Source organism: Carcharhinus amblyrhynchos, chromosome 8 (genome assembly GCF_965287045.1).
Source record: "Carcharhinus amblyrhynchos chromosome 8, sCarAmb.v2.hapA, whole genome shotgun sequence".
Lineage (NCBI taxonomy): Eukaryota > Metazoa > Chordata > Chondrichthyes > Carcharhiniformes > Carcharhinidae > Carcharhinus > Carcharhinus amblyrhynchos.
The window spans coordinates 78,605,738-78,618,312 of record NC_137331.1 but is presented as its reverse complement, the minus strand read 5'-3'; the positions used below and the strand labels follow the sequence as shown (position 1 = coordinate 78,618,312).

Sequence of the window (12,575 nt, the reverse complement as noted above, 5' to 3'; positions counted from 1 at the left end):
CTATACTGAACAGCTTGACTAGGGCGTGACAAGTTCTAAAGCACAAGTCTTCAGTACTATTGTTGGAATATTGTCAGAGTCTATAGCCTTTGCGGTATCTAGTGCCTTTACCCTTCTCTTGACATCACGTGGAGTGAATTGAAGTAGCAAGACTGACATCTTTGATGCTCGGGACTTTCACAGGAGAACGAGATGGATCATCCACTTGGTACTTCTGGCTGAAAACTGTAGCAAATTCTTCCTGGTCTGTTTCACAGAAATGTTGGGTTCCTCCATCATTGAGGATGGTGATATTTGTGCAGCTTCCTCCTCCACTGGGTTGGTTAATTGTCCACCATCATTCACAGCTGGATGTGGCAGGACTGCAAAGCTTAGATTGGATCCATTCATTAACGAATTGCTTAACTCTATCTATTAATTGCTGCTTGGCAACTAGTCCACTTCACCAGGTTGATATCACATCTTTGGATGTGCCTGGTGTTGCTCCTAGCACGCCCTTGTGCAATTTTCATTGAACCAGGATTGATCCCCAGGCTTGATGGTAATGGTAGAGTGGGAGATATGCCAGGCCATGAGGTACAGATCGTGGTTGAGTATAATTTTGTTACTGCTAATGGCCCACAGTGCCTCATGGATGCCCATTTTTGAGTTGCTAAATCTATTCAAGTAACCCCACGTAGCATTTTTGTAAAAAGTAATTTCTGATGCTAAAAATATATTATTTCTTGATAAGTTTCAGGAAATAAAGATCGGCTTCTTTAAATCTGAGCTTGTTCATCATGCCACATGAAAAACACAATTGGTTCACACATTAGACCCAGCTCAATCATCTGGAAGTTGGGAATAAAGAAAGCAGGGTGAAATCAGAGAAGCAGCCCACTTGAGGACAACCACCCACTGCCTCCCAGCTCTCAGAGTTGCCATCTTTTGGATGAGAGGTTAAAATGAGGCCTGTCTGGCTGCTCAACTAAATGTGAAAGATCCCATGGCACTATTCTCATGGGTATTATCACCAGTGTCTTTGTCAATAACTATCCCTCAATCAACATCAGAAAGGCAGATTATCTGATCATTATCACATTGTTGTTTGTTGGAGCTTGCTGTGCACAAATTGGCTGCCTTATTTCCTACATTATAAATGGTAACTACATTTTAAAAACATGTCCAGTAGTCATGAAAGACAGTATATAAATGCAAGTTTTTCTCAGTGTGCTTCAGCTAACAAGCTTAACTACTGCATCATTATATAATCCAGAACTAGTTTCAAAATTTGAAAAAAACTTGATCTCTAAGTATCCTGATGCATACTTACAATGCCAGATAACTTTCAGCTCAACCAAAAGTTTTTTTGATCCACCATGACTTGTTCCCGGAAGCTTTTGCATTGCTTCGCCTTTTTTATTGAGGATTTCTATTCTCAAAGCACCTGGAAACAGGATCAATATCTCATTTGAAAGGAATGTACAGTTTGTCTTTGAGGAGTTCCATAATGAAGCACACAAATAAAACGTTATACAGACCTTCTGAAAGTCTATGTTAAAACTATATCCAATACATTCAAATGTGACAAAGTAGACAAAGGCAAAGAATTTATTAAAATTGGCTAAACATGGCCTTTTTACAAACCTGACACCAAATTATATTCTTTAAATGTTATATTTTGATGTGTTATATTTTCATATTTATCATCTTTTGGAAAAAATCCTAGTATCTTTCCTAACACTCATGTTAAAGTGACTGATCTATAGTTCCCTAGATTAGTTATAGCTTCCCCCTCCTAAATATAGAGATTACATTTGCAGTTTGCTACTTTTGACACGGTTCATTTTTCTACTGATTTTTATATTTGAATACTGGAGCTTCTCTGATCTCTTCCCTAGCTTGAGTATCTATGGCTGCAATTTGATCCCTCAAATTTGTCCTGAAGTCTGACTATTGCTCCATTCTCCATTTTCTTTTCATCTCAAATGTTGTAATATTCTTCTTGGCTCCTATTATTTTCACTGATTTGGTTAGCTTCTCCAGTGAAAACTGAAACCAAGTATTCATTCAGAATCCCTTCCATATCAATATTTTACCCTGAGATTTCATCTTGCCAATCTTATGGTGGGATCTCCACATTAATTCTGGTTTTGTTATTCACGCCCCTAAAAAAAACTCTACAAATACTTTCTAATTCGAAATATTTTCATTTCAAATATCATCTCTCTATCCCCAATTGTGGCTCTTTCCTAAGCATATCATTTCTATTGCCATCCTCTTAATAAACATTTCTGAATTTTACGGAAGCCTCTTACTTTAGATTAAATTTATCCTTACTTCATACCCACGGCATCTCATTTTTGGATAATTTGTAATTTTTAAATTAAATGTATTTCTCCTGAATGGTAAGGATTTCTTCTTTAACTTTTATACATCAATATTTCCCCCCACTTTTTAAAGTTTCTTTCATGAGGTCTGGATGTCGATAGCAAGGCAAATATTTTTTGCCCAACGCCAATTTCTCTTGAACAAAGTGGCTTGTTAGTCTTTTCAGAGAGCAGTTAAGAGTCATCTACATTGCTGTGGGTCTGAAGTCACATAGTCCAGACCAGGTAAAAATGGCAGATTTCCTTCCATAAAAGACATTCATGAACCTGATGGGCCTTTACTACAATCAATGACAGTTTCATAGTCACCATGACAAACTAGTTTTCAATTCCAAATATATTAATTCAGTTTAAATTCCTCCACCTGCCTTCCTGGGATTTGAATTAGTGTCCTAGGAGAATTGGCATGGGCCTCTGGATTACAATGCCACTAAAATTACCACTACTGCACTATCTTCCCTATCTCCTTTAGTTCCATCTTTAGTCCCTCAAAGTTGTCTCTTGCCCAATATGTTATTTTAGTCTTTGAATAACACCATATTGATCTTTCTCGTCATCTCAATCAAATATGTCTATGCAAAGGCAAAGGGAATTCTTCGAAATACAGCTGGCAGAAAACTTTTTTTTAAAACCACAATTTACATTGTAAAGTCTAAAGTTTACAAAACATCTATGATGCAGAAATCACTGGAGGGATAACTAGGTTCAGGGTCACTGTTGTGGGTATTAAACAGCAGGCTTGAAAATTACACACAAAAAATATAAGCAGCCACCATTCTGTAGTCACGAAGACCTTCTGTGTGGATACAGGTAAATAAAAGGACCAAATCAAGAACAAGGAACTGGGGTAGGCTATTCAGCACCTCAAGCCTCCACCACCATTCAAATACGTCTTGGCTGATCTTCTACTTCAATGCCATCTTTCCACACCCCTTGATGTAATTGGCATCTAGAAATTTATCCAGTGACATGGGAGGAATGAATCAGCCAATATGAAATCTGGGCATATATATTTTCATAGATTTTGACAATTGCAGTGAACTGCCAGAAAATGGACACCTACCAAAAAGTAATTTCAAGCTCTGATAGAGGCCTAGGGTACATTATCCAGCATGGCTTTTGTAACAAAGCTCCAAAATCAAACATTGCCGTAGACCAAAGATGGCAGGGTTACTGAATGGAATATTGATGAGCAATACTCAATAAATGCAGACAAATAAATAAAATAACATTTTTTTCTCACCTATGGGCATTCCTGCTTGTCTGCATTCATTTGAATGAAGTTCATCCCCTTCTGGCCAGGTGACAGATAGTTGATCAGGGAGCCTGTTTCAAACAAACAGTATTTCAGTACAGAAACCATTTTCGTAAATAAGGGATGAATAAGACTTTATAATATGCAACTGTATAGTACCTTGCCATTTCATCTTCTATGTATTTCTTGATCATTGTAACAGGTACTGTTCTGTCCAACTTTGAGATCGGAATGGTCTTCACCTCATCATACAAAGCTTGGGGTTCCTATGAAGCCACAGAAAAGGGAAAAAAAAATGAAATGTGTTGTTGATAATCACTAATTTTTCATCACCTTGGATAATTTTAACAAAATTGGCTAAAAGGAAATTGAGTGCAGTGGTGTGGGGTATCCACCAGTTTAACAAATGATCTTACTTGACGTCAAAGGAAAATAAAATTGGGCAGCCAACACAAAGCCATTAGTTTATTGCAGGGAGAGCTGTCTCACAGACTAGTCATGGAATCATAATTTACAGATAATGTCCCTGATACCACCATCAGCTGGGTATGTCCTGTGAATCTGATGAGACAGATCCTGCAACGGTAGTGGTACAGTGATACACAGTCAGGAGTTGCCCTGGGAGTCCTCAATATCAACTCTGAACCTCATGAAGTCTTTAACAAGATCATCACATTTCTATATTATTTATTGCTGGATACATGAGCTGAGCGCACAATATCTTAACATTCTATAGTACAACAACTGACTTATGTTACTTCAGTTGTATGAATTTTGTGTGCGTAAATAAAAGTTTTCTGCAGTGAGAACATTACTTCATTTTAGATCACTGAGGTTATCTTTTGGACAACCACTATAATGTACTGGTGACAACCAGGTGTAAGGGTTCCCTGGTGGTAGTAACCATACAGAAAAGTCTGTAGACCATTGCTGCACAGAAAAATGTTGAGTTCACATGCCACCAGCTTATAGTTTGACAGGTTTGTTTGAAATCACAAGCTTTTGGAGCACTGCTCCTTTGTCAAGTGAAGTGACAAAGGAGTAGTGCTCTGAAAGCTTGTGATTTCAAATAAACTTGTTAGACTATTACCAGGTGTCTTGTAGCCTCTCATCTTGTCTGCTCCAATCCAAAACCGGCATCTCAACATCAGAAAAAAAAAAGTGTTGCAAACTGATATATTTATTAGCATATCTAAAGACATGAAACTGAAAAGATGAAATCCTAATAAATTTGAACAATCTTGGTTTGGTAGACTTGCTTGAAGAGGAGTCAAAACTGTGTTCGTGAATTGACTGAAGTACATCCATAACTTTCCTCATACCTGGTGACTAAGTAATTTTGAATAAATTACGATGAGTCTATAAATAGGTAGCTGCAGAAAAATGACACTGACAGCTTTGGCAAAGGTTCCAACAACAGGCTATGTTTAATGCTTCAAATCATTTTTGATATGGAACATAATCTGACTCCACACTTCAAAATGTTCAAAGTACATATCAAGCCTGAGTTTGAAGGCTGTGGTGATTGATTGGGTTCCTCCCATCCAACTTTATTAGGATTTCACTGTTACGATTTCATGTTTTCACTTGTAAACTGATGTAAACTACAGCAACAGTCCACAAATTTGTGTAGTTGATTTTCCCAGAGATCCCTTATAACCTGGCCAAAAGAGACCCTCACTTATCTAAAAATAAAGCAATGCTCTCAATGCAGAAAATATTTGTTTTGTTACAAGGCTATTCACCTTTATTTTTGAAAAAATGATTTTTCAAAGGTAAATGCGGAACTTTTGTTCCGACAAAATAATTTGCTGCTAAGACTTAAGTAGGTCTGATAGTTCTGATAAAGTTCATCCACCTGAAACGTCAACTGTTTCTTGCTATACAGATGCTAACTGATCTATTGATTCTTTCCAGTATTGTGTGTTGATTTAGAGTATTTAAACAAATCAAGTGAGGATTCAATTCTTTTATTTTACAGAATTACACTACCAAGGCACGTCCTGTTTGGAGGGAAGATCAGGTTTCCTTTGGCACAGTATTTGAGCTACCATATTCTAACAACAAATATAGCTAGTGCAACAGACTGTGACTTTGCCTAAATAACCGGGACAATTTTAATTTCAGTTATTCTAAGTAATTGTTAATTATCACACAAATATGGGATAACATTAAACATTAAATATTTTCATGAGATATCCTATAAAGACTTAAATAAGATATAAAAAAAGCTTAAATACAAAAATAAGTGGATAAGATTAACCGAAAATTTGTCAATAAGGTATCAATTCCAGCATCACTCACCACAGCTATCTGAACTTCTCCTCCAGTGGAATACACATCACCTTCATGGTCACCGTAAAGAAGAAAACGAACAATGCTTCCATAAATTATTGGCAATGTTTTGATAGTTTTAACCTAGAAAGAAAGACACCTTTAAAAGTTTGTCTTAATGTCTGCATAAGAGAAATAGACATTTGAAACACTTTTTGCACATACCTGCACACAATGGTCTGGACTTCACTCAATGGCAAAACAACAGTGCTCACTGCTAACCGCAAAGCTATACAGAAAGACCCGGCATTTTTGCACTCAGATTTCCTCTTTCACAATGTCAATACAAATCTGACATCAGGTCAAAGACGACCTCAAACATCCAGCAGCAATAAGACAGGGTCAGCCGCCAATCACATTTAAATAGTCTCAGATAGCAAAGCAGGAAGTAAAATGCACTGATTATCCCTTATTTTTATTGAAGAGCAAAAATAAACGATTGGGGTATGGACATGAGATTATGGTAGAAGAAATGTCGACTTTAAAAAAAATCAAAAATGGAGAAATGTGATCTTCCAAAAGTATAAAATTAATTCCTCATGGCCAGAGAGATTGTTCAGTAGTAATCATGAACTTAATATATTAAAAACCCACATCTGATTCATTAATGTGCAACTCCACATTTTTTTAAAAAACAGCAGGACTAAAAGCAGTAAAGGCAAATTTCCCTAGAAATAAGGGATAGGATTTATAATCATCTAGAGGGAAATAAATTGGTTAGGGATAGTCAACACATTTTGTGAAGGGTAGGTCGTGCCTCACAAGCCTTATCGAGTTTTTTGAAAAGGTGACCAAAGAGGTGGATAAGGGTAAGGCAGTTGACGTGGTGTATATGGATTTTAGCAAAGCGTTTGATAAGGTTCCCCATGGAAGGCTACTGCAGAAAATGCAGATGCATGGGATTGAGGGTGATTTGGCAGTTTGGATCAGGAATTGGCTAGCTGATAGAAGACAGATGGTGGTGGTTGATGGGAAATATTCAACCTGGAGTTCAGTTACAAGTGGTGTACCTCAAGGATCTGTTTTGGGGCCACTGCTGTTTGTCACTTTTATAAATGACCTACACAAGGGTGTAGAAGGATGGATTAGTAAATTTGCTGATGACACCAAAGTCGGAGGAGTTGTAGACAGTGAGGATGGATGTTACAGTTTGCAGAGGGACATAGGTAAGCTGCAGAGCTGGGCCGAGAGGTGGCAAATGGAGTTTAATATGGAAAAGTGTGAGGTGATTCACTTTGGTAAGAGTAACAGAAGTACAGAATATAGGGCTAATGGAAGGACTCTTAGTAGTGTTGACAGGCAGAGAGATCTCGGGGTACATGTGCATAGCTCCCTGAAAGTTGGTGTAAAAGAATTTGTAGCCAAAGCTTGTATTAGAATGTGTGTAAAAGAACTGTAGCCGAAACTTGTATTAGAATGTTTCTCTTATTGTAAAAGAATTGTAGCTGAAACTTGTATTAGAATGTTTTTCTTGAAGTAGATTTAGGATGGGTGATGGGATAAGACTAGTATAGTTAATCAGCTCAATGTGTGTGACTTAATGTAATTAAGTATAACTGATATAATCAATGCATGCGATCCAATGAAGATAGTATAGTAATCACTCATTTGTGAATGTAAATAGTAGCCACTTGGGAGAACAATGGACACTGCCCAGTTGTCCAACTTGATCTGTGACAGTAGCAAAAGAGAGAATAAAGTCAGCATGTTTTTCTTTACTATTCGGCTTGAGCTAGTTAAACTATGATTGGTAGGCAAGCAGAATGGTCTAGACAAGGGAAAAGGTTTAACCACCATGGTTTCAAAAAGCAAAGAGAGGTAACAATGAATGACCAATCTCAAGCAAGATAGATAAAGGGTCGACCCAGAAACAATAGTGGCTAAACAAGATTGAATTTTGAAAGAAAGATAAGAGTCTTGAGATATGGGACTGTAAGGTGTATAAAAAGACTGTAAGCAGAATGGTTCAGTGGAATGTTCCGGACATCCCGGCTTTATTCCCTTGTGCTGGAAAATAAAGTCTACTGCTTGGAGGATTACAACTCAGACTCTCTGTCTCAATTGGGTTAAATAAGTTGTCGTCTTGGGGAACCACGACATTGGCACCCAGGTTGATAAGGTCGTTAAGAAGGTGTACGGTGTGTTAGCTTTTATCGGTGGAGGGATTGAATTTCAGAGCCGTGAGGTCATGTTTCAACTGTACGAAACTCTGGTGCGGCCGCACTTGGAGTATTGCATACAGTTCTGGTCGCCGCATTATAAGAAAGATGTGGAGGCATTGGAAAGGGTGCAGAGGAGGTTTACCAGGATGTTGCCTGGTATGGTGGGAATGTCTTATGAGGAAAGGCTGAGGGACTTGAGGTTATTTTCATTAGAGAGAAGAAGGTTATGAGGTGACCTCATTGAGGCATACAAGATGATCAAAGGATTGGATAGGGTGGACAGTGAGAGCCTTTTTCCTCGGATGGTGACGGCTAACACGAGGGGACATAGCTTTAAATTAAGGGGTGGTAGTTATAGGGCGGATGTCAGAGGTAGGTTCTTTACTCAGAGGGTAGTAAGGGCGTGGAATGCCCTGCCCGCAGCAGTTGTGGACTCGCCAACTTTAAGGGTGTTCAAATGGGCAGTGGATAGGCACATGGATAACATTGGAATAGTTTAGGCTAGAGGGTCATTAGATTGGTTCCACTGGTCGGCGCAACATTGAGGGCCGAAGGGCCTGTCCTGCGCTGTAATGTTCTATGTTCTAATTCTGTGAATTCTAGTTGACAGCAGCCTGTGAGGGCCTCACCCTCTGGAGGAGCACAGGATCTTGAAACAGCAACTTCTACATTGTGCTGTAAATGTGTGGTATACAAAAGTTTAAGAAACATAATAATAGCACTGGTGACAAATTCACCATCACTACAGTTAAAAAGTCCAAGTCAATGCGACATAACCAGCATTTAAGTAAACGTTTTGTCACCAATTTAAAACTACCTTTTCAACTGTAATAGTAAAACCATGCGATGCTGTGCCTTGAAAAATAAATGGTATAATTACAGAATCATAAATACAATTACACATGGCTAAGTTTCTGTAATAAGATGTATGCTGAAGTTAATCAAGAAATGACTCAACATGACAATGCAAAACTTTGTAATTTTGTGTGCTGCTACTGTTTTGAAAACACCAAACTATGACATGAATAAAATCTTAAATTTAGGTTTTTCCAGTTAATCTCCATTCCTTCAAAAGCATTTGATTCCCCTCAGTACTTTACAGTGACCATTTGAAATTGCAAGCTGTAATGCTAATTGACAATAGTATATTTCATCACAGCAGGTGAGAATGAGGAATGGTGCAACAGAGTCAAACCCAATCCACTTTTAACTCGTTGACAACAATGCATTTACTTTTACCATGGATTGTTCCAGGTCTATTAGGAATTGAAAAGGGGCCAGGACTTTCTCCATGATCCAGATATGCAAAGGCCAATTGCAGTTGCCCTGGCTGTTGTTGGTTAACTCAAATTTCAAACATTCATGATCAGTACTGCCCAGTACAAGATTTTGACCTTGTTGGGTCAGGCACAATGGAGCACCCCATTGTGATAAATTAAGAAATAAGAATTTAGATTTTTTAGTAAAAGGATTTACCTGAAAAGACCAGAAACTTACAGTTGCAAAAAAATTGCTGATTTAAAGAATAGTTCTTGGTCTAAAAAAATGTTAAAGTAAAACTGACAGCACAAAGTTGAAGTTTAGCAGGTTCCAGATGCTAATATATCCAACAAAAACAAATTCACTGGCTTAATAAAACTATATATTTACAAGTTCATATTAAATATAAATATATAAAAAATTTGTTGAAAGGCAAAGAATGTTGTTCAAGATAGATTAACTGATTTCTTGTATATTTGAAATATTTAAAATTTTTCCTCACTGAGGTTGAGGTATACAGCTGGATAAGAGAAATATATAGATACAGTTACACTGTATTTTGAAGTTTCTGTGATGTCATAAACATAAGACATCCTGTGAGCAAGCTTTCTTATTTTTAAAGAAGTCTTGTAGTCATAGACGGAGGACCTCACAGGTGCTGCCACTGATTTGAATGCGTGCAGCAAAAAAAAAATCACTGACCCAAATAATTCTGTTTTGCTCTCCACAGATACTTCCTGACCTGCAAAGTATTTCCAGCATTTCTTTCCTTTATTGCATTAGCAATTCTTCACTAACAATGAGCAGTGGAAGTTGCCTTGTGAAGTTCTGAACACCAATATTAATTTTCAATGTGTAGAAACTTACCAAGTGTCCTGTTTTGAAGGTTTTGCCATCCCACTCAATAGCTGCATATACAGCCCAAGGACTCTGCATTCTTTTAGACGGTAGATCACTTCTTGTGATTGTGCCTTTATATAAGCTGAACTTTATTTGCTTGTCATATTTCTCGTGGCATTCTTTAAGCCACATAGCAAATTCTCTGTCTATCTTCATTCTTTGCTCCTGAAAGATGATTTTAAGTTACAACTACTATTCAAAATGTACAAACAACTTCTGTAAATTAGAAATTACTTATAGTATTAGGCAGAGAATTAGAGCTTTAGTAAAGGTACAAAAATTCACCTGAATAACACCAAGGTTGGAAGGGTATTAGGAGGATCTTTTGTCAAATGGATTTATTCAATGAAGCAAAGTGCAAGAGTGCAAATTTATGAACGTTTTTGAAGCTGTAAATAGCGAACTTTGATCAAGCTCAAAACAAGAGACATTGACTCACAATTATTCCGACTATTCCTACAAAAGCAAAGGGGAAATTGGAAGAAATGTTGCTACAGCTAATATTCTTGAATAGAAATACTCATCTCCATTGTTGAACAGGAGACAAAATTTAGGTTGCAAGAGCAAGAAATATTTATAACACTTTTAAAATACCACTAAATTGTATTGGAATAGGGTGCTCGGAAAAGATGTAAGGACTAGATGTAAGGACTTCAACTAGAATAATGCATCCAAATCTGGACACCACACTTTAGGAAAGATGTGAAGGCTTCAGAGTGCAGAGAAGATTCAGGAGAATGCTAGAGCTTCAACAACAAAAACAGAACGCTGGGAAAACTGTCAGTCTGGCAGCATCTTTGGGAGAGAGAAAACAATCTGTGGAGTCCACATGACCCTTCTTCAGTATTCAAGAGGGGGGAAAATAGGATTAGATACAAAAAGGGTTTGGGACAGCTGGAACAGTGATTAGTCAGACCTGGGAGAGATGGCAACAAAGATGCAGCAAAACTTAAGTGGCAGTTGGCCTGGAATGGGAGAGAGTTTTTGCCCAGGAACAAAAAACATGTGGGAGAGAAAAATGGTAAAGTTGGAGGAGAAAGGTCATTCTATTATACAGAAACACATTTTCCCCTCTAGTTCGGAAGGAGGATCATGTGGACTCGTAAAGTTAACTCTGTTTTCTCTCCCTATGGGCGTTGCCAAGGCTGCTGAGTTTTTCCATCTTTTAGTTTTTATTTCAGATTTCAGCCTCTGCAGTATTTTGCTATTTTAGCATGTAATCAGCTTGATCAATTTCTTAAATTGACTGTGCATCCACTAATACACTCAGGATTGTTCAGCAAGTTTTGCTCAATCTCAGAATCACATCGAACATCAGATATTTTCTTTCAGTTTTGCAAACACAGACTGATGTTTTTTTTATAATAAACCAAAATAGGCTGCACCCAAAGGAACAAGTTGTGTAATTCAATCAGACAACTGCTGAAACATACAACCTATATATCCAACATTACACTGGCACTGAAATTCGAGCATTATTGTTGGTCAATTATATGATAAGCAAAATGCCTGGTCATATCAAACAGCACGTTCCTGAGGTTGCTGGTAATAAGCAGAGTAACTATTACACTCAACCAACTTGCAAAACATCAAGTTAACATCTACAGTGCTATTAAACACAAATTAGCTTTGCTTACCTGTCCATTCACAACTCGTGTGAAAAGTGTGTTCTTATCCTTTAGCTTCAATTCCAAATCCATGAATGTCAACTTGTTGGTGCTGACTTGAAATTTATCATTGGTGAAAAGCACTCCTGAGATCCTGTTGTAACATTCCAGCGCCACCAGTCCTCTTTTCTTGGGAGGCGCACAAAACTCAAAACTAGAAAAGTAAGGGTTATTGTTGAATATTTCTGTAATGCAGGGTTCCAGAGTATACAATAAAACTTTCTATTATTCCACCATTCAATTGCTGCAATTAGGCAGTTTTGAAATTGCAATTAATTACTTAAACTCTTATTTATGATTTGAAGTTTCAGTTTTGTAAGGGGGGGAATGTGTGCAAAGAAAACTGCATGTAGATCTTGCAATGAAAGACATACACAGATCCTATTATAAATAACAATATAAAAATAGTGAAAAAAGACAAAAAAAATGTGCATTTAGGTGTGTGCCCCAAAACAGGATGGAATTGACTGCAATGACCTTGCTTCAAATAGTCTCTAACTCTCACTTGGAAATAATGAGCAAATAATCAGAAGAAGTTTTATTGTCTTTGGAATCACAGCCAGCAAAATAATCTAAGGGCCAAGGAAAGGAAAAGATAAAAGGAATTTCAGAAACAAAAAAAAACACT

General features: G+C 37.4%; 1 protein-coding gene across 1 annotated transcript in view; it reads right to left on the bottom strand.

Moving 5' to 3' along the window:
- Positions 1-12,575, bottom strand: part of smchd1 (structural maintenance of chromosomes flexible hinge domain containing 1) — a 168,502-nt gene that overhangs the window by 116,205 nt on the left and 39,722 nt on the right. Inside the window, exons 12-17 of the mRNA XM_080194305.1 lie at positions 11,918-12,101; positions 10,248-10,445; positions 5,929-6,042; positions 3,784-3,890; positions 3,613-3,695; positions 1,313-1,426 (exon numbers count right to left, since the gene is read on the bottom strand). Coding sequence (XP_080050431.1) covers positions 1,313-1,426; positions 3,613-3,695; positions 3,784-3,890; positions 5,929-6,042; positions 10,248-10,445; positions 11,918-12,101 — 800 coding nt within the window. The remainder of the gene's footprint in view (positions 1-1,312; positions 1,427-3,612; positions 3,696-3,783; positions 3,891-5,928; positions 6,043-10,247; positions 10,446-11,917; positions 12,102-12,575) is intronic.